Source organism: Parus major, chromosome 4 (genome assembly GCF_001522545.3).
Source record: "Parus major isolate Abel chromosome 4, Parus_major1.1, whole genome shotgun sequence".
Lineage (NCBI taxonomy): Eukaryota > Metazoa > Chordata > Aves > Passeriformes > Paridae > Parus > Parus major.
Genome location: NC_031771.1, coordinates 52,308,161 through 52,332,477, shown reverse-complemented (window position 1 = coordinate 52,332,477; position 24,317 = coordinate 52,308,161). Strand labels below are relative to the sequence as shown.

At 35.5% G+C, this 24,317-nt stretch overlaps 1 protein-coding gene across 10 annotated transcripts in view; it reads right to left on the bottom strand.

The window, feature by feature from the left end:
* Positions 1–24,317, bottom strand: part of KCNIP4 (potassium voltage-gated channel interacting protein 4) — a 386,819-nt gene that overhangs the window by 38,891 nt on the left and 323,611 nt on the right. For 2 of the 10 annotated variants that reach the window (XM_015624320.1, XM_015624329.3), the window contains exon 2: positions 4,455–4,556. The exons of the other annotated variants lie outside the window; for them this stretch is intronic. In XM_015624320.1, coding sequence (XP_015479806.1) covers positions 4,455–4,556 — 102 coding nt within the window. The remainder of the gene's footprint in view (positions 1–4,454; positions 4,557–24,317) is intronic. 10 annotated transcript variants of the gene reach the window in all.

Sequence of the window (24,317 nt, the reverse complement as noted above, 5' to 3'; positions counted from 1 at the left end):
AGAAAGAAAGAAAGAAAGAAAGAAAGAAAGAAAGAAAGAAAGAAAGAAAGAAAGAAAGAAAGAAAGAAAGAAAGAAAGAAAGAAAGAAAGAAAGACAAATAATAAGTCAGTTTTGAACTCATAGGAAAAGGGTGTCTATCATCTGCTTCTGTGGCTGCAAAGAATAGTGAACAGCAGTGATCATCCAGTAGCCTGCATATTGTCTCATGAGTAGTAATAGCAATAAACTGCTAGAACATGCATGATACATTCAGTATGACTTTTCTGTTTATACAACTCTTTGACCAAAGGAAACAATTTTATAAATCTTTAGTGACTCTAGAAAGCTGAAAATTTTCCTTCAGTTGGACAATGGATGTGAATTCGTTGTATCAGGCTGGGATTTTCATTGTGAAGTTGTCCTTTGTAAAGCTTGCGAAACTGATGTTGCATATCCAGCAGCAGATCTAACTTTGGGTATCATACAACTGACCCTTTAGGAGAAATATTATTGAGGGTGAGCAGATTAAGTTGGGAAAAATGATAGTTTTAGTGCCTCTTCTTTAGGTAAGTAAGAATGTGGGTATACACATTCAAGGTTTACAGTTGAATGTAGCCCTAAAACAAAGAGAATTAGGAATGAATTTTTTTGCTAGGTAGAGTTTTAAGTAAGTTCAATAAAACAGCTAAAGAAACTTACAATAGGATGCCAGTCACCTTGTGGTCAAAAAAAAAGTGTGTGTCCAATTCTAAGTACTGCCAGCATAAAACGTAACTTATGCAGTACTCCAGATTAATTTAATGAAATTACTCCCTTATTTTGATTTACGAGTTACATGAACTACAGAAGTATAATGATACAGAATACCCAATTGTCACTTCTACAGTGCTGAAGATATATATTTAATTTCCTTAGAATCTGTGACTCTTTATTCTTAGAATAAAGTTTTATTGGTTCAATATTCATAAGCCCACAGTATTAAAATACTCAATTAAAATAGTATTATGCTTACAGTTTCAGAAATTTTTGTTCTGCTATAATGCAGTAATAATAGCTTTCAGCTGCTTGGTTGAAATTTGGCATCAGAAGATACAGTTCAGCTAAACAAAAAAATAAACAACTTTTAAAGAGATATTTAATAATATATAAACTATTTGGGAAAATCTTCACAAAATTTAGGGCTTTGTCCATTCTCCTGTTAAGGATAGGTTGCTATTCGTACTCATCTCAAGAAGACGATCTTAATGTGATCCAGATGTTTTTTGGTTTTTTTTGTTAACTGCAACTCAACACTAGGTACTTAAACTAAATTGGCAAAAAAATCAACCTGAAAATAAATATTGTTGAAAGCTCACTTGCATTTTATATTCAAATAGCTACATGGGATTTAAATGGGCTTTGGCTTTAGACAGAAAAAGACTTGAGTTCTCTAAGCACCCATTTGTAAAACATCTGGCTACCTAGAGAGACATCTACAAGCTTTTCTGGAAGCTAAATGAATACATGTAATAAATGTGAAGCTAGAGATAATGACCAGACATTGTGCTGAGCACAATATTTTGTATATTCTTAGTAGTAAACATTTTTATTGTGTTTAAATGATTCAGAGAGAATGTAGAAGACTGCAATAGGCTGATGATGTTAATTAAGAGGTTCAGTATCACTTCCTCTCACTTGACTTCTCTGGTGTCTTATAGATAGAAATAATAAAAATGTAAGATCATCATAAACTTCCTTAAAATGTACCAACTGTGACGACTAAAATGCTATAGCATTCACAAGTCATTTCCAAGTTTTTAATATTTCACACTTCTAGCTACCAGGCTGGGGGAAAAAAAAATCTATACTTTAAAATATACTTTAAAAAATGTGTGAAAATCTATTTTTACTAGTTCTATTTTTATACCTTTTTTTATAGAAATGAATTTTCATGTTAACTGAAAACCAGAAACAAGTTCACAATCCTTCATTAATGTACTAAACAAAATATTCTTACTGATTTCATAAGTTAGTAGATTTCTTATAGCTAAATAGTAGAGACATTTTAATGTAAATGTCACAGGAGATATGCTTTGAACCTTTCATTATTCATTAAAGAAAAAAGTGGTAAAAGCATTGTGAAAAGCAAATGTACTCTTCAAAAAATTCATGTATGTAAAAATAGTTCACATGCATTTCCCTGCACAAACTCCACATTATAGCCTCCTTAGCTGTTTAATAACTATTGAACATGTTTTCCTTTTTCAAAACCATTAAGTGTAGTCCTACCCTTGTGTACTAGCACATGCACATATGTAGAGAATGATGGCTTTAAGTTAAGACTTACTAGACTAGAGCACACAAAATAAGTGTTCTTTTACATCCTTTTTTCAATAGGAACGCTGAAATATGTTCTGAAATATTCTAAAATAATGCTGAAACAAGATTTTACCATTTTCGATAACCTTTGTAAGCACATACTGATAAAAGTGCAGAAGTGCAAATTCAGGCTATTTATATTTCAATAAAGTACTTGCTTAAAAAATATTTCCCTGATAATTTATAAGGATTTCACATAATGTGATTGTTATTGCAAGGGGTGCTGTTTTCATTCCTAGGACACTATAATGTTGCTTCTTTCATGCTAGCAGAAATGAAATAGCACATGATGTCAAAATGGAATAATAACAACGTATATCTACAATGATAGACTTATTCAACGTTTTCATTTGATATAACATTCTTACTTAACATAGTTGTTATTGTTATTGGTAAAATATTGATAATATTGTTATTATCTTCATTATTGAGGAGATTACAGAGAAAATGATCAAATGCACCTATTTTACCACTTGGTTCTCAAATAGGAAATATTTAACACTCGTTTTGGTTCAACCTCGCCTCTGTTTTATAGAATATTTTCAGTAAGGAAAACGTAAGTTTGACATGGTCAAGGTTTCTGACACTTAATATATTTGGTTAGCTGTGCAGATGAAGAGCTTACATAGAAATGTGCAAGGAATATGGATGTGTCACTCTCCCAGTAAGTTCAAACAAAGAGATCAAACACTCTATTAATTCTCTTCTATTTCCTCCATCCTGGGATTGTTCAGGTTGGATGGGACTTCGAGCAATCTGGTTTTGTGCAAGAGGACTGGACTAGATTATTTTAAAGATCTCTCTTCCAAGTCAAACAATCCTATGATTCTCTGATTTATTGTCTAGGGCTATATTGCTATATTGCTATATTGCTCAGGTAATGCAGCTGAAAGTAACTTATCCAGAAAGAGCTATTAACAAAGTCATAACAGTAACTGTGGTTTATAAGCTACCTTATTTTCAACTAAAATATATCAGCTGAAGACACCATGAAAAAATAAATCAGTGTACATCCAGAAATTTAGCCCTTTTCATCTCAAATACTTAAAAGACAAAGAAGTACCAGAGTTTTCTCTACAGAGGAGAACATGAAAGAGAGTGAAGGGGGATAGCAAAAAGAAAGCCTAGATCTATACCTGCAGAGTCCTGACATTTAGTAGAGGGCCTGTATTGCCTGTCAAGTTGTCTTTGGTTGTCCTGGATTTACTAGACATGGGGAACTGCTCTTGCAGGCCTTTTTTTACCAGAGATTGATTGATATGCTTTATCAGAAGAGCATACAGGAAAGACATGGACCATTCGTCTTCTGGTTTTAGGTGCTCATATCAGTGCCTAGAATTAAATTGAATTAATCTAGATTGAATTGGGTCCAGAGAGATATTTTAAAATCTGCTATAGGAATCAATTTATATAGGAAGATATTATAGTGTTATTACTATAATTAATCTCCAGCTAGGAATATATATGTATCTATGTATTGATCTTTCACTCCCTCCACCCCTCTATATTTATCTGTTACCTACCCTGGAGAGATTTTATTTCCTTACAGCCTATCAAGACATTCAGTATAATACCAGTGTGCTTTTCCTGTATATTCACATTCATGTATTTTCTTTTCAATCTCATTATTATTATTTTTCTCTCAGACATCAGCTTTAAGTCGGGTTCCCTAAATAGTTTGAAGTTATATATTCAAAACCTGCAGGGCCAATCCTTTCCTCCCAGACCACCTATGATGGTACACCCTGTGTATTGGATAGCAAGCACACACAGACACATGCATAAAAACTCAAAAAGTTATCACTTTTCAAATACATGGAGAGCAGCTACTAAATTTAACCAGGGAATCACTTGTCAACTGACTTGCAGACTGTAAGTGCCAAGCCAGCAGCTCCTGTGTGGCAGACCTTGGCACTGGTATCTTGCCATCCTACTCTGCACAGACAAATCTGTTCATCACTGGATTTTAAACCTCGATAAACCACATGATTACTTCAGCAGATATCTTGCCTCTCAAATGAGCACTTGATGAAAGTATAAGTTTTGATGCATGCAAACCTAAAAAAAAAAAAAAAAAAGAAAAATCAAATGAAAAAAAATGAAAAATAAAACTTGCTTTGAGTAACAGGAGATGTCGTTTTGGCAGCCGAGCAGGGCAAGAGCTTCATAAGTCGCTCTTTAATGCTGCGTTTGGTACTGTTCTGGGCGTAGAGGAAACCTAAAAAATATATTATCAGGACTGTTAACATAGGCTTGAGAACAATTTCTGTACATGCTGCAGAGTTCATCATTAGAGCAGAATCCTGATGGGAAAAGGCCAAACAGATTGCAGCCATCATGAATCGCAAAGGGCAACCAGAATTTTTGAACAGGACAACAAAATTGCTTTGTCTTTGTATCTTTCCAGCATCTTTCCAATAAAGGGGATTTGTTTATCTGTCTGCATCTCTTGTAATATTCTTATAACCCATCTTAAATCATCTAGCAGAGAAGTGTCAGATTATTTATTTAAAACAACAGAAGATAAAAGAAGGTTTGTAAAAATTTTAATGTTAAAATATTTTAAGTCTATTTAATTTGAATTTTAAGATGGAAAACAAAACCAAACAAAAATGAAATTTCAAAGATATCTTTTGTTGTCCTTTCTGGCAGACTTCTAATTCCATGGCTGAGCTTTCCCATATAATGAATTTGGCAATTGTGATAACCAGTCTGGTACTTTTGCCTTTTCTGAGTATTAAAATATCAATCATGATGTGTAGTCATCCCTTTAATATTTGGCATCTACATATATAAAATATAAATATTATTTATACTCTCATTTTAAAAACTAATTTGGCTGAATAGCTAATGTTCATGTGCTAAAAAGCAGGTGAACAGCATCACCCTTATTTAGTGTGATGGAAGTTGTTGGAGTTATCTTCCTGTGAGGTCTAACCAACCCTCTTATACAAAATAGTTGATAGGAGCAAGCATTGCCTGGGTGGATATTTGCTGCAAATGGAAGACTTAACACCTGTAAAACCACTTAGTGCCTGATTTATGTTCCTGGGAGAGGCAGAGCGTGTCTGGGATGTTATGCAGCTCCTGCACATTTCGTCTCAACTGCAAGCACGGAAACACAAACGCTGCTCTATGATGGCTCTTGCCACAACAGCAAGAGTGCAAAGCAGACAAGGCAAGAGATGAAGGACACGACTGACAGGTCCTGTGCTAAGGCACAGGCACCAGGATAATCTTTGGTTATCCCCTCTGCCGCAATTGCACTGAATCCTGGTGTTAGAGACATGCCGTAGAACTGTTCCCAAGCCATCTTAAGTATGTGCTTGTATTTGGGAACAGCAAGCAAGAAGCTTTAAGGATATTAAACTTTGTAAATAAAAGGAAAAAAAATATCAGTTTGTATAGGAGTAAAACATTGAAGGAAATGGAAAAGAAATGAGAAAAACCAGGGATGACTCAGCCACAGCCTGAAAAAATAAAGCAACTTTCAGCAAATTCTGCCTCTGAGAGAGCAGCAGCTATGGTGAATACACAAAAGAATCCAGTTTCAGCACAAGGTCAGATGGACCTAAATTACTACATCTAAACCTTTTAATATAAATAATAAAAATGAATACACTTTTAGCCTAACCTAGCACCTAACCATCAGCTCAGCTCAGAAACATAGTGGAGACAAATGCATAAAATGAAATGCAGTCTGGGATCTGATTGTATCTCAAACTTCCTATTTTTAGTTTGAGCATCAAACCTGAGCCTTTAAATGGGTAGCTGGTGGTGTCTGCAGCACCACACTATGCCTGTACTGTACCCATGTGAGCATGCAAGAATTTTTTTTTATCTGAAAGTTTTTTTTCTTTATTAGGAATTCTTCTAGAATAGGCATGATGCAGAAATATCTACAGCTATCTTAATTGAGTAAAGATATGCAAAAGTGTACTATACATGTATTATTTATATAATTACATAGTTCCACATCTATGTAATTACTGATGATGTATACAAAGCTGTAAAAAAATATAAAGGGATGTATTATTTCTAAATGGTTTGAAACTAAAAGCCTCGAGTAAACAGACAATTTTGCTGCTTTTAGGCTCACACAAAAGCTCATGTAATTCAATGTAAACCATATGGGCTTTGCAGTAATATGATTAAGGTCAAAACCAAAATCATATATATGGGAGAAAGTAATGTCAGAGGAGTAAGTAACTAAAGAGAGCAATATAGGTCTGTACTCACTTCTGGCAGCTAATTTAAAATTCTGACACTATGGTCAGGGCAGAGGTGAGGGGATTGGTTTATCTTCTCACAGTATGAGAAAGCAGCATGGAAGCTTTTCATTCCCATTGTCTGCAGTTAGTTCATTCTGCAGCTACTGCTGTTATGATCTCCTGATCACTATTGCAACTTTCAATGTGATTTTTCATGAGCTAAAAAAACCCCAAATACTTAGTACAGAGAAAACATGCTGCACACTGGGCCTGTGCTGTGTCAAAACACTAAAGGTGATAATGAAGATGAAATATTGTAATAATTTCCTGTGAATTCTGTACCTATTTTCCCAGTTTGAAACAGGTTAAGGAAAAACCTTAACCTCTAATGTGACCATGAAGAAGCTAGTTAGTCTAATAGATTAGAATGATTTACACAGTAAGAAACTCTTATTACCAGTCTTTAAAGTGGCTGGTCATGAAAAGAGCTATGAAGCATCAACACACTGATAATGATGGACTGCTGCTACTTTCTTCAAACTTCTAGACTAGAATAATAGTAATTCTTAGCCTGAAAACACATACTCAGGAGAAATTGAACTTCCCAGACTCTTTTTGGGTTGTTTTTTTCAATAATATGTTGACTAGAAATGTCATAGCTTCTATCCCTAACCCAGTAAGGCAAAAATTCCTCTGGGCTAAATGTGAAAGTTTTTCAAATTAAGGTTAGTTCAGTAGTGCTGCTTGCTCGTGGATTTAATAATGTTTCCCTGCAATGAAAATTAAACTGTGAGACACATTTTTCCCCAGAATTCACTGTGGGAGTGCCCTAGAACTCATCTCTGTATGACACCACGTGGAATTGTGGGCAAATGTCCCCAGAGGCCCTTACATTTCACCAGCAGTTCTGTAACTGGAGCATGGCTCACATATTCTCAACCTTGGTACCCCTGTACTGCTACCTGTGCACAGACCTGGGGCACATGACATCCTGTGGGAGTGCCTGCTATTTAGCATGATTTATATCTGTAATTGCAACTGTTAAATTCACCAATGGCCTAAACCTCCTGTGTAGAGATACTTCAACTAGAGAACTGTAACTTATTAATCAAGGTATAATATCAAGAGTACAACATATACATATGGCCAGTGCAATTTTTTTTCCAAAGCGCTACTTTTAAAAATTGTACTTGACCAAGATCATCCAGGTCATTGTTATGTGTGTGACCTGGTCACTTTATCAAAGTGTTGACACTGTTGGTTATGAAAAAATGCAAAATGATATCAATTTTTATAAGCTAAAAATTATAAGTGACTAATAATGCCTGTATATTTCTAATCATATCCACCTACACCAAGACTATCTTAACTCAATGCATTTACTTTTTTTCAGACATATGATCCCAGCTTTAGAAAGACAGTACATATTACATATTGCCCTGTTGTTACAGAGACAGGTCAGACTACCCCAGGAAATACCATCTAGAAAGGAGTTTTCAGAGCTGAAATATCTCCCTTTCCAGGTGTGACTGGTGTCTTTGAAAATTAGTTGTAGTCAGCTTGAAAGCAAGGGCAGTAAGCCACTTTTTGCAGGAGTGGCAGATAAATCAGAATGTCTATCTTAAACACCCACTAAGTGCACAAGACAGACCTTGCTGTTGCTGCCCTTGCCCCCAAACTCATGCACTTTCCTGCTTTCATCAAATGCTCCCTGTTCAAAGAAGTACTCACCTGCCTCACTGCTGCCTTGTTGTAATGGGATTTAGGTGATAAATATACTCAGAAGGCATAGTAATCTGAGTCCCTAAAAGCTTTTTGGGCTGGTAATCATCTTATTTAGGAGGATGTTTCTAGTTCAAAAACTAGAAACAATTTTTCCAATTTCCTCCTTCACTGCTAGTGAAGGACAAAAGTCACATGAAAACGACCTCTTTTTTTTACCCACTCTTTTTTTCTCTTCATGCTTTTTTATTTCTGTTAATTTTTTTTTCCTTCTCAAAGTCTTCCTCCTATATTTGGAAAAGTCAGCAGGTTAGCTCCGCTGTTTGAGTCTAACTCTGCTTCTGAGTCAGCAGCATTTACAATCCACTGGCCACCTCCAATTCCTTAACAGTACAGCTAAACTCCCAGTAGTGCTGAAATCTGGATTTTGTTCACCTAGAGGATTTTATTTCTTCCCATAAAAAATGAGGAAAATTTCTCTGTTATATTAGTTCTGGATATGACATTTTTGGAAGAGATTTGTCATAAGACCTGAAATCTAGGCTGGACAGATCATTTTTCTAAATACAAAATTTTGAGACAAAAGTGACAAAGACTGAAAACTGAAAGGGAAATGCATTAAGTGGTTTCTTGACATGATGATTTACGCTCAATTTCAGCTGTATGATGGAATTTCTCTCAGGGCCTTAAAGGTTGGCAGCCCCACTAAACTGTTAATGGTTCATCACAGATGGAGAGGCAGGGGAGATAAAATGAAGTGCAGATTTCATAGACACAACTCAGGACTTGTGGGAGAGAGACAAATCAGGGTACATGTGCCTTCTGTGTAGTAAGCTGGGGAATAGAATGAAATTATGTACAACATAAATATTTATAAGCCTCAGCCTCAGTTCTTTGGAAGCACCTGCCGAGGAACTGTGTGAGCTGTCAGAAGGCTACTTGGCAGATCATCAGCATTTTTGTCATGCCAGGCCAGGAAAACATTCTTAACAATCTCACTTGTCTGTATGCATGCATTTTATTGATTCTTCCTCTACTGATCCTAGCTTCCTATTTTTCATTGCAATATATACCTATCAACTTAATTGACTACTAAAACCCTATAGATCACATCAGATCACCCATGAAGGTATTGAGTTAAAAGAATGGATGGCAGTATTTTAGGGAATACCTTGGAACTCTAATTTAAAAGTCAGATTGTTCTCTCTCGCTTTAAATTCTCTTGTACATACTGTTATAAATCAGTCTCCCAATGGCAGATGCAGATTAGGAACTGATAGTTACACTTCTCTACCAATAAATTAGAGATCAGAGCCAATTGGGAAGTCTGGAGGCAACAGGATTTGATTGAAAATGAAGAGAAAAAAACCAGCGATCTTGTCAAAACTAGTAACTATAGTTTGGCATTTGTGGGATTGTCAAAGGAAAAAAGATGAAAGAGAGGATTAAGTAGTATCACTGGAGAGAAGAAATAGAGTGGATAAGCATCAAAGTATAAAACTGATAAAGCAGAGACATGGCCATAGTTTTCTCCTGACAGTCTTCATTAAATTCCCCAACCACAGCTTTATCATTTAGACCATGCCTTTACATGATACATACAGCTTTTCAATCTGAAAAACTGAATATGTTATGAACAGTTTCTAAACAAATGTTCAATGTAAACTTTATCTAAAACTGCTGTAAACATCTCCAGGTGCCTAAACACTGAAAATGGCAGAGTTTCTTAAATTTCAGTGCAATACTTGAAAGTGCACTAGTATGTCAAGATGACTTAATTAATTTAATATCACCTAACACATTTTCACACACATTCTCTAAGTGTGTGTAAAAATTAGGCTGATCTTCTATGACAGGAAACACATTTATACCAGATCACTAGTCTTCTTTAGAAAAACCACACTTAAAGTGGACCATGTGAGCATATGAAAAAATGCACAGTGTATCAGATTTACTGCTATGCTGAGCTATGTAGTTTCCTTCCTTTTCCCTCCACCCTTTTGTTTTTATTAGAAGTTTTTAATTATCTGTAATGCATAAAAATGTTCACAGATGTCATGGGGTAGCTTTACCTTTAAGGCAGCTGAAGAGAGAGGAGAAGTTGGAGGTGCTGATGGCTGATGAGAGTTTTTCCTCCTGACTAATTATCAGTCATTTCCAAGAATTGACAGCAGATCTGACCATTAAAAAGTGAATTCAACTTGTAAACACCCCCTTAAGAAGTACAGACAGTGTTCTCTCGCTCTCTTTCGCTTCCGGCTCTTGACAAGGTAACAAAGCTGTGTGGCCTCTCCCCCCTCCCTCCAGGCCGACAAGGCCGCGGGGTGGAGGGGGGGAGGGGAGAAGCAGCGTTGGTCAGCCGAGCTTGGTTTGTAGTTGTTGCTGCTAGACTGAAACCTGATACTATGAACTCTTGTAGCTTTTTAAGCCTCTAATTCTTTTACTACTTTGAGTAAACATACAGATTACTTCTTCTCTCAGAACGACAGAGGGAGAGAGAGAGACAATTAACATAGAGAAGACATCATAGAACCACCAATGCAACAGTGAGGAAAAGAGTTAAGTTTTAAATAAGAGAGAGAGAATAAGAAGATGCTTAATAGCTGAAATATCTTTTTGTTAAAGCTATAGAGATAGACAATAATCATATAAGAGACTCCTGTAATTCATTATAAGAATATTGAGAAGAATAGAGTATTCAAAGTGTGGGTTTTGAGCAAAAGAGACACTGTGAGTTGCTAGAATCAAGTAGAGTGAAGATTTTGAGGCCTTGGAAGCAAAGAGAAACTGTTTTCCAAGAGAGCTCACAGAAACAGATGAAGAGGACTTCTGCCTTTGAATAACTCATCCTTAAAAATGAAATCCCAAGACTTTAGTGACCCATGCACACCTCGGAGAGATGTGAGATGGGAAGAGAAGATCTAATGACAGATTTCCGGGCAGCTGGCATTAGAGAAATGGAAAACTATGACAAAAATAGTTTTCTGGTGAGGAACTCCATAGATTGGCAAAAAGAGACTTCTGTTTCTCTATAAAGACTGATGAAAAGACTCTAACAAAAATTGAGACTGTTTTTAGCCACCAAAGTTTTAAAGTTATTTGTCTCTATGTCATCATGTCATGTGTAGAAAGAAATAGTTAAAAATGTAAAAGAAGGGGTTTTCTGGAAATTTACTCTAGTGTTCTTATTCTTGTAGTTTGTTAATAAACTGTCTTTATTCCTTTTAAGTTTTAAGCCTGTTTTGCTCTTGATTTAATCCATATCTCACAACAAGAAATAAGTAATTTCTTTAGTTACTAGTTTAAAACCACGACAACAGAACAAGTTACATCAACAGAAAATTACTTATCTTGTGGAGATATAGAAAGAAGATTGGGAAGAAATTTTTAAGACAGATGAGAGATCATTCTCTCTGGCTGTGTGTCTTCACAAGCAATTAAATGCCACAGGAATATCAAGTGATGCTGAGAAAGTGGAGATCCTGTGGATGGTTTATGGATACAGAGTGAAGAAGGTGGAAACTTGAGTAACAGTGAAATGGGCCCTAGCACTGGGCAGACATTTCTGGACACCTCTATGGTGATGTCCCTGCTCAGTGAAGAGCCTAAAGCTGGCCCCAGAGATGGCACCAGAGACAGTGGGGGCAGTGAAAAGCCCTCCAAAGCATGTAGCAGGTCACCAACAGAAGCACAGACCCATAAAGAAAAGCTGTTAAAGAGACTGAATTTCTACTAATTGCTAGATTGAGTTTATCTGGTTTAGTGGAGATTCATTGAGTTTTGCAGTGGAGGAAAACTAATTGATGCTTCAGCTGAAATGAAGGATCACTCCTAACCTGGAGGTTAAAAACCAATGGCACACAGTGATTGTGCTGTGAAATATGAAAGCAAAAAAGGAAAAACACCATTGTAAGATGAGAGAAAGCAACTGAAAACAAAAAAAATTAGTCTACCAAGAGTGAGTGACAGAAATCGAATGGGTGATAAGAGATGAGCTGGAATGAGAGCTCAGTAGAGAAAAGAGAGAGAAAAAAAAGAAAAAATTGTTTCAGAGGAGTTAATAATTTGAATGAAAAAGTAAATAAATTTGAATGAAAAAGAAAGAGACCTTTCTTTTTCATTACCTCTAAATTTAGCTTCTTATCTAAACCATGTTGATGCTGTATGTGAGCAGGTACGATGCTGGACTCAGATGTCACATTATATTAGCAACAGCAATAAGCATGACACTGACTCCCTTAGCTTCATTGTCCAAGAGAGCAAAGTTTATTATCCTTAATCTTCTTTTATATGCATGTTCAAGAAGGTCCGAGAGGTAAAACTCTCATTGGTCATTAAAGTGACACATCACCAACATTGGTTAAGTGGAACACCACCCCTTGACTAAACAACACCTGCAGAGTGTTGTCCTTTACCAAGGACTGTTTGGATTCTTTTGGATTCTTTCTCATGCTTTCTCAGGCCAGACTGAGAAGCCTGTGTGACTTAGTTTCACACAGGCTCTGTTCCCTGCTTACTTTTTGCATTTAGCATCCATAGTCAGACACTGCCTTTGCCACAGGGGCAGCAGCAGGAGTCAGACCAGGACCATGGGTGTCCCAGGGCTGTGGTGTCACTCTCTGGCTGCAGCCAGTCTCTGTGCCACTCACTGCAGTGGGTGGGGGCCCCAGCCTGTGCTGGGTTCATGTCCTGAAAAACACCTACAGCAGGCTCCAGTGTGAGTGAGAGGCTCAGTGCCAGTGGCTGCAGAGGTCACAGCCCACGTGTCTGGTACCACCTGCAGGGAGGAGAAGCGTCTGTGTCTCCTCCACATCACGTGTGTGGAGCATGTTATAACATCCCTTAACAAGCACACCAGTATTTAGTGGAGAGAAGACTTTTCATACTCATCAGGGAAGTTAAAGACCAGAGAGAGATACTTTTAATGAATCATTTGAGGAGTATACCTTCATAGTGTTCACTATTATCTAATTAAGCTGAGTGGAAATAATTAACCTGCAGTGCTCCAGGCAGCCATTGTAATGTGCTTTTAAAAACTTCTATAGGAATTTAGAGAGAACTGCCACAAAATGGTGAAATTAAACCAGCACATGCTTTTCAGTTCTGCTGAACTAGTCAGTGAGTCAGCTATGACCTAGGTCAGCCAGGAAAAGCTCATTTCCAAGCCTGCTGTCAAAGTCAACAGCAAATTTTCCACAGAATCCTGTATGACTTGCCTGAAGCTTAACTTTTTTATTCCATACTTAAATTGCTAACATTTTTTTTTTGTAAATTTTTGTGGTTTGGGTAAAGCTCACTTTGATTGGGGCTGATGGTGGCATCACACTGTCTTTGCACAGAACACACCACACCTTTCTGACATACTAAGAGTTTTCAGTTGCAAAGTTGCCAGTCTTAAGGTAAAGTGCTCCCCTTTCCACTGATCATCTGTATCCTGCTTTCAAAAAATCACCTTTTTGACTAAGACAGAAGAGAAGCAGAAAAAGGTAATGAAGATGTTACTTTTCACTTTTGTAAAAACATTTAAAGAAACCAAAAATAGTGCCATTCATTAAATGCTTTGTTAAAAATACTATAAAGAAGAAATAGGTATCACTCCTTCTTCATCAGCTAGCCTTAAAACCAAGTGTAACATTGTGTTTACACTTACTTTTCCTTTGTACAGAGCTGAGTTATAAATTATTTTATGTAGCTAGATGTGGTACACCCTATTAACTAAACTACTATTAAAAAAGTAAGAGCAATGTTTGTTCTGGTTTCCTTAAGAAAAGAAAATTGGTTTCCTTAAGAAAATTATTCTGGTTTCCTTAAGAATGATGCAGCTACTTTTGTAGTTTTTACAACTGTGTGTAGAGCTCCATCTTGAAAAGCACTTCTAGGCACACAACAAATGACAGTCTAAGTTGGGTAGAGCGTGGTGCTAATGGTGCTAATAACACCACGGTGGTGTGTTCTTTAAATCTGTAATTAAAAACACCTGGCAGGTGAGTATGATGGATTTTAGTAAGACAGATTTGCAATCAGGCTCGCTAGAAGTGACAAATATTTTCTTGTCAGTTCCATCCCATAAGGACCACTGGGTAATTTACTACAAAATACAGAACTTCTACTCAATCTTCTCATCCATCTTGACTACAGTTGCATTCAGAGATACTCATTAAACTCAGGCTGAAGACTTGGTGCTCTGGAAAGCAGTGATCATATACTGTCATTTTTTCACTGGAGTTCTAATAGTATTCATTAAAGAAGTCTCTTTGAAGCAACAAAAAGTGGTGGATATAAGAACTTAACTGACAACAATTCCAGTTTAAATTTTCATAAGAATCAAGAGTCATGTATTTGCTAATATATTATACACTATAATGCATTTGCACCACTTTGAAATAATGTTTTAGTAAGCTTAGAAAAACCCGTAATTTCTTCCTTTTAGGAAAAATAAGTCTGTGATTCAATGGCAGACTCAACTGAATCCATTGCACAGTCAGTGTTCCTAACAAGTCCTCTCTTCCTTTACACTGTTTCCCCTGACAGCATCTGACTGTTTAAGAGCAGCCCTTTCCTTTGTAAAACTGGTTTAATTTCCTAATGCAGCTGAGAGCATGTCTCTGAAACTAATTATGTCTAAATGCCTGGAGTAGTGATGTATTTGGGTGGGATTGAGAACAAATGCTTAACCTGGGCAAGCGTGGCCCTACCTTGCTGTCAAGTTCACATAATGTTGATGTGATTTTGTTTTCTACATCACAGAGCTGGAGAAAAAGCGCAGTGTTATTGAAAGACAACAAAAAATATTTTCCTGCTAATCCTTTCAAAAGAAAGAAGTTGAGGTATTCCAAGGTACCTTTTGAGATTAGGAATTGCATTTATTGTCTTCTTTATTCAAGAATGTTTTGAAAGACATCTATTTCATCTGAAGGATACCATGTATAGCAAAACCATGAAATTATCAACTAGCAACAGCCTGAGAAATGTTAGATGATTATACACTGTCGTAACAATGAGATTTATCTAACACATGAAATAAATATAGAAAAAAAAAATCAAAAAAATCTATTTTTGTTAATTTTTCTAAGAATTACAGTCTTTTCAAGGCTAGTTAATTCACAGAGCATTATGAGGGCAATTGGAGAAAAGGCCTTTGGATTTCACCACCCAAAAATCCTAATAAAATTAGTTCCTTGAACAAGGAGATTTGAAATCTGATTTTAAAAGGAACTTTGAAACCTTTGCAAAAGCATTAGGAAAAAAGTTTCAATTGAAACATTCCATCCTAAATGCTTTGCTAACCACTGCAAAGGAAATAAAGAAGGACTAACACTGAATGATAAAAGAAACATCACTTACTGAACACGAGTTTAAACTCTAAGGTTTTGGACAGCCTTTAAAAGATGCTCTTCTCTATGAACCAATAACTGCATGCACAGGCACACACACAAACACTGACTGCAGCAAGTCCTCCTTGTGGCAAATCAGGACACAAGATGGAAGAAATAAAGTGCTGCAACAAGTGGGGTTTGATTACTTCCTCCTGACTTTGTAACTATTAAAAAATGCAGTTCCCTGTGGTTGAAATGTTTTTAAGTTGGTAGTGCTCAATTTCTCCTTTTTTGCCTGCAGCTTCGATTTTGCCATATAAACTTCAAAATTTAGCTCTCACTTGCTGTGTATTAATTGCATTCCTAGCTTTAGTATCTCCTGCACTCTGTTCAAAATCTGCTACTAAGATAAAATTCCTGCCCTGACATAAACATCACATAAACTCCATTCTGACATGGAGTTAGTGCTTGCTGTGCTGTAACATGGATGGACATCTCTCTAAACTTGTCTCTGCATATTGTTCCTCCAGCAGTAATACTGCATTCTCATCTTGAGGAAACTCTCCACACTTCAAATACATCTAATTCATTGAGACTAGTTACCTTAATATAAGGTTGATATCTTCATTTGTTCTCTTAGTGATCTCAGCTTTTCATCCCCCAATTCTCTGAATTTCTAGCTAAGACTTTCAGACTTTCTATTCACATCTACACATGCACAAGGAAATGAAAACTGGACCATGTTCTTCTTTTTCCCATCCCTTTAAAGTCTTCTATTTGTGTGCTGAGCTACAACCAGATCAAATATTCAGTGAAAAGTAAAGAACTGTGAACAACACGAATAAGGGCATTTAAGGCATGCATTGCTTTGTATTTTACTTGTATTATATTTCTGCTTTTATCAATGACTCTGTATCTATCTACTCGTCACTTAGGTCCTACTACGTGTGAGAGGAAAAGAACATTAATTTATATTCACGTGAGACTTACTGTAGTAAACCCAAGATGATCCTTAGGCAATAATCTCGTACAGGATAATTATAAATGACAATGTTTTCCAAAAGCTTTAAACAATTACTCAAGAGAACAAAAGACTTGTAGCTACTGAACAGGAAGAAGTGCTTGATTTTAACTTCAGGCAAAGAGCTTTTGCTGTGCTCTGTCATGAGCTGCATGAAGCAAACTTACATTGAGACTGACAAAACTTTCACCTGTGCAGGAGGAACAAGTGCTGGGACCACAACTCTCATGGATCTAATTTTTGTGCTTTGAGTCAGTCATTTCCAAGCAAATTGTACTTTGATGATCCTTGTGGGGCCCTTCCTACTCAGGATATTTTGTGATTCAGCTTGTTGAAGAGGATGCTGTATCTCATTTTTCTCCTGCCTACTTGGTGTCAATCAAAAAGAAATATATCTGACTTTTGAACATGAGATCCTGGTATAAGTCAGCTGTGACTTATGTGCTATACATAAAATCCCTATGTCTTTTTCATTCCCTATTCCTAAATGCTTTTTTAATTAGTGTTCAAAATTTTCAGCTAAACCAGTGTCAACCATCCATGACAACATGTATCAACTTGTGGTAAAAGGAGCAACCAAAGGAGCATCAATTTATGAATCAATAAATGTGGGAGAAAGAGTAAGTAGGAAGCCCACTGAGTGCTGCAGTGCTACCATACAGGAAACAAGGAGAGGCAAACTTCCAGTAGAGAAACCACCTGCCCCAAAGGCCCTCTCACAAACAAAAATACTTATTTGCAAAGTCCCTTTAGAGCAAAGGTTATTGATTTGGGATCTCTGCCAGGACAAATCTGTTCAGTTCAGAGACTCCCCAGAGATCCTGACAAACCACACCCTTGCCATACTAGAATAAACTTCCCTACTGGATACTGGTTTTTATCAGGCCTAAAAGCACATATACACACTTGCTATATTTTTTACAGAAGGCTCTGATAGGTGGTTGGGGTTTTTTTTAGTTTTGTTTTCCAAACCACTTCCAATCTTGACTGTAATTAAATAAAATATCTTGGACATTTTTATTATTATTATAGTTTGGCAATTGTCCTCAAGTTGTTCTCTTGTCTTCTGATAGCCCATCCACACGTGGATATTGGCCATCCTGTGAATCTGGAAACTGTTGCCAGGAATAAACTGAAATTCCTTTTTAGTTTCTCAAGACTTCTTCAAATTATTTTTTTCCCAATGGAACACAAAGAAGCTTTGCTTTAAAGAAATAATTTCAGATTATTTCTGTAGCATTCTTACAACATATCACTTCAGACTAATTGCCACAGTGAACTATTTAAAGTGTGAAATATAAACTTCCCAATAAGGCCCAGACAAGATAAATCAGGCAAAACCAATAAAGGAGTGAAACAACAACATCCATTATGGATTCTTACATATGCATACACAAAGCCATATGGCACACCTGTCTAATGTCAGTGGCTAGAGACAGGAGCCTTATTGTCTAAATGATGTCTACAAAATTTAATGTCATTTGTTGCTCAATTTAAAATCAGATTATCAGAAAGAGCAATAACCATATTCATGTATGAATAAATATATACAGTTATATAAATTCTCAGAAAAAAATTCATCATACTAAGAAAAATCTGGAATAACTACATATATTTTATTACTTCTTAAGAAATACACTAATTAAGACATTACCAAATTAATATTATAAGTAGATATGCAAATCTGTAGCAATTTCTTAAAAAGAACAAAATAAAAAGAATATTCTTACAGTCTATAATTCTCCAAATATGTTTGAATAAAGCTCTCAATTTTTTTTGGTCTAAGGTAATTTCAGCAGAAGAAATACTCCATTTCTTATTATGTCCCTTAGATTTTCACGCAGTAAAAAGTACATTACTTCTGAGAAAGTTCCTCAATGCCTAACAGCTAAGTGGTAAAAAACCTAAGGAAGAAAGATATGAGTAACAGTAAACTGTTTGGCTTTCAGGCCAGTCTGCTTGTGGAACTTAACTTCAAGGAATATGTGAATATAGAGAAGAATTCATTGTAGATCTTGTTTTACATAGAATATGGTATGATTTTAACTCAATGGAAAAAATCCCAAATTCTGTTGAACAGAATCCACATTCAAAAAGATGAATGCACTTTTAAAAGAAGCCATTGACTTTGGTGCTCAGAACTATCAGTCAGTCATCAAACTATGGTCAGTTAGCATAGAGCAGGGAATACGTGAATTCCTGTGGAAGTTCTGTACCTAGAAAAGCCCAGATGCATTTTACAGTCCAAGTGCAAATCAGTAACAGAGAGTGTCTCAAGGTTTTCCACTCTGACCCAATGCAGAAGCTGATAAAATAACAGATATTGTTGATCTATTTAAATAAAGTAAAATAGATGAGAAGTGGATTTTAGAAATGAGCTGAAGTAGGAAGCAATGACTTGGCAAGCCAGAGTACAGGAAATGAGCTAAGAATAGAGTAGGTAGCTTGTAAAAATTTACAGAGACAGCTTTGGAAAATAAACATTAGAACTAATATGAGTTATTAAAGACTGGGAAGCAGAATTAAAACAATAACAGAGTGGAAAAGCATTTACATAGAAAATATCTTTCTATTTCTAGTGCATTGACAAAATGTTATGTTTCTGAATATTTAATACAGAGCACTACCAATACTTACAGGAAGACCAATAATTCTCACTTTATGTGATAAGAATGAAGAATAATGAAATCAGTTTGGTTAAAGAAGCAGTAAGAAGGGAAGGACCCTTTCTTAATACCTTTTCAAAAGTCCATATATATCCAATTAATCGAATTTTATTTACAGACACTAAGAATTTAAAAGAGAAATCCATAATTTATGAGAATTCCTTCCCAACAATTTAGAATAATATTGAACTAGAAAGCAAATTCCCAATTATGGCAGTTTTGCAAAAGTTTCTGTCTCTTTTGGTAACAGGCTTCAAGAAAATAGCTTCTTTAGGCTAGATTTATCTACTTTTAAAGAAAAGCACCCTTTCAAGTATTTCTTTTGGAAAGAAAAAAAAATATTAGGTATTAAAAAAAAAACTATAGCAGGCACAAAACCACAAGATGGTATTTTCTAAAAAAAGTTTTCAAAGGTCTGCTAGAAGATAGAGAACAAAATGTTGTTGTTTGCCTATAGAATTAGGACATGGGACACAGAGAAAGAAATAGATTTATTTTAAAAGGAACAGTAATAATTTCAGATATTATTTCTGATATAAGTATTTAATGATAAGTTTTGTGACTTACATGCACATTTTCTTATTAAGAAATTAAATCTCTCTACTTGTTTTGGTGTCCTCAGAAATGAAAAAAACCAAAAAAAAAATATAGACAGTAATAAAATCCACAGAATAAACATGCTGAAAGAGAAAAAAAAATATTTTGAGGAAAACAAGCTCATCTTTTTATATATAAAAATTATTTTAAAATTGATGCTGTTAAATGTAGGCTGCTACACCAGGAATGTTTGCATGAAAGACTTAACTGGGGAGTAGGACTGAAATCTCTCAGAAAATGCCTGTTTGGGTGGCCTGTGTCATAAGGAGATTTATTAGCTCAGAAAAGTAGAGCAGCGCTCTCACTTCTTTATTTTTCTTTCAGATCACTTAGGCTTGAGGAAAAGAGATTTGGGGGAATTGTCACTCTGGACAGTCAAACCAATTTGAGTGGCTGCACTTTACTAGACAATGACACAGAGCCTTGTACCATTCTGCCTGCAATTACCTGCAAAGAAAATCTGTGCTCTGAAACTTCAGGAAATTACTGAGGTTCAGGAAGAGGGCCATCAGGAAGATTTCTCTTTGAAATCCCTTCTCCTAATTAAAGCGCTTGGACTGAGAAAAAAAGATACCTAATGAACCATCAGTAATCTTTTTGGTGACTGTTTGCAATAAATGATTAATCATGGCTATATTAGTGCCAGCTAACTAAGCTTTTTGAAAAAAATCTGTAGGTGTTTGGTATTGCTTTTGTTTTAGCGATGGAAGAATTTTTTTCAAAGTGTCATTTTTATTTATAATTAATCATTTTTAGAAGATCTCTAGACTCTTTAATGCTGTTTTTGCCATCTATAGAACTTTTATTGTTATCTAAATAAAAAATAAATTAAAAAAAAAGAGGGAACAGGACAAAGAGCATTGAGAAATCAACCTGATGACCTATTGTTCAGAATCAATAAGCAATTTACTACAGCATTCTGTTACAGTATTGCTTAATGTGTTCTTGAGATTAAACCTGGCCATTTTTCAGAGTACAATATACTGCAAATTAGCATCTACCATTTTCTTTTTCTCATTGAGTAGCCAGTGACACAACCATTATGGCAGTTAATTCAGAAATAAAACCTCATTACTCAATCGTTTATATATCTTTAGACATGTGAACAAAATACTATTATATTAGTGTGGTTTATTTTTGAGACTGAACTAATAGATGTGAGAGGACAATAACCACTCCAGAGAGAAAAATGTCTGTAAGAAAGCAGTGGATAACAATTTGTCCTGCTGGCAAAGCTGTAGCTGGAAGTGATTAAGCCTTTAGGGTCCTGCTGATATCGAGGCTGTTACATGTCCTTTTGTCAGACAGGACCACTGTCTGATAAACTTAAAATATATATGTGCTAATTGCTTTACTAAAAGAGCTGTCAAATATTAAAAGAGGCTGCCCAGGGAAGTGTGGGAGTCACCATCCCTGGAGGGATTTAGGAGATGTAAACATGGCTCGTAGGGACACAGTTCAGTGCTGGACTTGGCAGTGCTGGTTGGACTCAAATGTTCTTGGAGGAGTTCTATGATTTGATTAGCAATAGAAAATACTTGCATTGAAATAAACAACTGTTAATGTTTATATTTTTATACAGAAAATTCATTTCTAATTGTTCCTCAGTTCTGAGTCAACCATTTTTTGAAACCACTCTGTTCAGAAGAATTTTTGGCTTTTAATTATGATTGTGGTGCAACTATATCAAAGAAAATGGCTTCTTTTTAAATTAAACATTTTTTGCTGCTGTATTTCTAAGTTGCAATGCAATTTTTCTATGTGTGATTTTTATATATATTTTCTTTTAAATATTTTTTTAAAATATTCAGCTGGTGAATTAATCAATATAGACTTTGTCAAAGCATCACTTATTGTAGTTGCTAAACATTCCTTATTCAATTTGTATAACTAAACTATCTCACATGGCATTTGCTATTTTCATCTCACCCCCTCAGACAATGATGCTACTAAACAAGATGTTGCATCACTTGCATCAAAACCTTTCCTAAACTGTCTTTAGGGTATAATACACACAAAGGGAATTTGTAACAATAGCAAAAAATGTTATTTTATTCCTTCAAATAACTAGTTCATAGCTTTTAGACTGCGAGCTTTTTTAGAATAGAAAAAACTTTATCATTTCACTAATATGCTGCAGGGCTCATTACAGCTAAATAAATGAAATTCTTAGAACTGCTTAATTAAAATTGTCTTCACTGCACAGTGTGTGTCTAAAAGGGCTACACTGCATTAAGAAGTGGTTCCAGCTGACAATACTGTATTTCAAAATAATGTCAGTAATTATTTCAAAATAATAAGGTGAGAGAAAATTATGCACTAACTTATCTTAGAGATGGAGATTCCACCTCTTGGATGGCACATTTGAGACTTACTACAGCAGAAACCCAAGTGTAATAAAATCTTCTGAAATAATGTTAGGGTTTGTTGAAATCTCTCATAGTGTGAAGTGTGCGGTAATGCTCTGACCTTAATGAAGAACTATCCAAAAATAAATCAAAACCTGCAAGTAGAACACATGGCATCTTCCCTTATGATGCTGCCTCAAAAACAAAGCAGTAATTTCAGGAGCATAAAGCCAGCAGCAGCAACAGCAGGAAATGAAGGAATGAATGAATGAAGGAAGGAATGAATGAAAGAAAGAATGAAGGGAATGAAGGAATGAGCAAAGAATGAAAGAATTTGGCAGTTGTTTCCAACATGAAAGAGATACATCAAAGTATTACTCTTTAGCTAAAAGTTACTCTTCAGCATTATGGTCCTTCAGAGCACATTCACACTGCTCACAAACACAGCCCAAGGTTCTTCACCAGGTTGTTGTGATTCTACTCAAACAAAAGACCTAGAGCATCCTAGGACGCTTCAGGATAAATTTCTTTGAAAAGTTTTGACAGAAGTGGACACAGGAAAGCTAGAAAGTAAGGGAACAGCAGTCCTGTGCTTTTATGGAAATAGTTTGGATGAAAAAAAAAAATCAGTTCTGAATTAAACCTTATGAGGATAATCATAGTTTTGTACATATGAATCATTTAACTGAGGAATGTTTCAACTGATTAATGGAACTATCAATCTAATTATGTTTCAAAAACTCAAAACCTCTTCCTGGTCAACAGAGTGTTACTATTTATCTATCCATATTTATTCAGAAAGACATTGAAATCTGCTGCCGATTCTGGTCTTATTGAAATGTTTTTTACTGTATTTACTGTTAGTTCCTTCTGGATAGCAAATCCAGGGCCATACTTTTTAAGATATCTGGAAAGCTATCCTGGTCCTCATTTATTGCTGGCAATTTGGAATATACACTGTATTTTGAGAACAGAGAAATTTCCAGTCTAAATCTCCATTATGAAAGCTGCAGTCCAAAAATCAAAACCTCCTGCAGCTGTGGTGTTTTCAGTAACACCTACTATGCATAAGCAAACACAGCAAAAAATGTTTTACTTTTTTCCCCCTTCGTTAAGAATTGCAACCAAAAGCAAGAGAAAGAAAAAACCTACATGCCATATGAACATATTAGAAGTACTGGACTATTTAAAATTGAAAGGCCCATATATTCTGGAAAGATCCTCCATGCTTACCTATACCAGCTTTTTTTCACAGTCAGAATACCAAATTAGTCTAAATTATTTCATTAAAAATGTCAAAATGGGACTCTGATAGACTTGGAACCCACTATAGAAAAATTTTTGCCTTTCAGATCGCTCTTGGGCGTTTTCCATTACATTTCTTTCTGTACTCCAATAAGAATCACACTAATGATCTGAAATGAAAATGCGCTCCAGGGAACATTTAATTAAAATGTCAAATATTGAGGAACAATGATTCATCAGTAATCATAAATTTATAATACAGATGGCAGATGAAATGGTATCATTTTCCAGCAAGCAATATAGTCTCCAAGAACAGGTGGATTTGAAGCCATTCCTAAGATTGAATTACGTAGACAGAAACTGTATGGAAGAGCACATGGAAATGACCTTTGTTCTGATTGAATAGCACATCCTATTACACGTAAATGTTCATGCAGAGTGACTCATCTTCACTGACTTACAAGATTAGCATCACCTGAGTATCACTATCACACCCTGGTCTGTGTAACACAAATGACTGAAATCACTCCTAACAATTAGAAGTTCATAAAAGATGTGCAGGCTCTGGGCAGATATGAACTACTGCAGTTACAGTGAAGTTACCAAAGCTATGCTAGTTTGGACTTGGTTGTTAAAATGCAATTACATTAGAGAATTGAAACTGTATTATATCATGTTTGAGCAGTGGATGAAAAAGGAAGTAAAAAACACATTCCAAGATGCATAAAATAACATTTTCATTGCGGACATTTTGCTTTAGCTGTTCAAACAGGATAACCAGAAAGATAGTTTTACAAGTCATTTAATATCACTTACAAGATAGATAATTTGCATTTTTGTGTAAATAACAATG